At 56.4% G+C, this 1,149-nt stretch overlaps 1 protein-coding gene across 1 annotated transcript; it reads left to right on the plus strand.

Moving 5' to 3' along the window:
* Positions 1-105: 105 nt before the first annotated feature.
* VDBG_05997 (phosphorus acquisition-controlling protein) lies at positions 106-1,146 on the plus strand (the record flags this gene model as incomplete). The annotated part of the gene is made up of 1 exon (XM_003003509.1): positions 106-1,146. One exon carries the CDS (start codon positions 106-108, stop codon positions 1,144-1,146), a length of 1,041 nt encoding a protein of 346 aa, XP_003003555.1.
* Positions 1,147-1,149: the final 3 nt, after the last annotated feature.

Below are 1,149 nucleotides of genomic sequence, written 5' to 3' on the forward strand. Positions count from 1 at the left end.
AAAAAGGTTCGGAAAAACAACGCCTAGAGCGCGAAGGGCAAGGGCAGTGTGCGTCAATCTCCAATCTCTAAGCCAATGAAGAAGAAGACGGCACCGACCCCGAAGATGGTTTCGCAAGTACTTGCAGAGATGCAAGAATCCAACGAGGAATGTTCCGACCAGATGCTTCCACCTACATCTCTACCAATGCCCACGAGTAGCGAGGAGAGCGAAAATGCTTCCGTATCGCCCGAAAACCTATCCGATATGCCGCCACCGCCGCCGCCCGCTCACAATAGGCTCTCAAGATCACCCTTGAACGGCCCTCAACATGCCCAGCAGGTCACTTCAGCTATACCAGCGCACGTGCAAGGAAAGCCTTCGCCCGCAACGCCAGCGTCGCTCATGAAGCTACCGTCATCGAGTGCAAATGGAGGCGCTGTGTCGTCCAATGCGCAAACGATGGGCGCACCTGAGCAAATCGAGGACTTTAAGCTGCCGGAATCAGCAAACTTCCCCAAGAGCAGACTGACTCCTCTGGATACAAACCAAACTCCGGTACAATCACCACTGGAAGCCAGCTCGGCGAAAACGGCATCTTTCCAACCCCTACCGTCCCCTATTTTCCACAAGCCCTCGGGCACAGCTTCAGCAAACCAGAGCCCTCGCATCATCCCCGGCTCGACGGGCCCAGCTCCCAGGAGGACGCCAAATCTTGCACCGCGAGGAAGCAAAAAGAGGGCCAGCATCAGCTCCAGCCAAGTCTCGCCAGCATTGTTGCCTAGGATATCTCCGTCCATCAAGCCGCTTCTGCCGGGAACGCCCGGCGGCATGTCTGCTGAGGACACGGCGTCTCTTCTCCTGACATCCAAGTCTAATTACCAGAACATCCTTGAGGGCACAGTCGTGCCGGGCGTATCGTACCCGACATCGCTTTCGACGAATCTCACGTCAAAGAGGACGTCGCACAAGATCGCCGAGCAGGGCCGGAGAATCGCATCAACACGGCACTGCAAGAAATCGCGACAATGTTGCCCAAGTCTGCGCTGTTGGAGATCAGCAAGAGCGAGAGCGAGAGTGCTGACAAGAAGGACGGCAAAGGGGGTGCGACGCCGAACAGCAAGGCGAGCACGGTCGAGATGGCTATTGACTACATCAAGCAACTGAGCA

This window comes from Verticillium alfalfae, genomic scaffold (genome assembly GCF_000150825.1).
Source record: "Verticillium alfalfae VaMs.102 supercont1.7 genomic scaffold, whole genome shotgun sequence".
In the NCBI taxonomy this organism is placed as follows: Eukaryota; Fungi; Ascomycota; class Sordariomycetes; order Glomerellales; family Plectosphaerellaceae; genus Verticillium; species Verticillium alfalfae.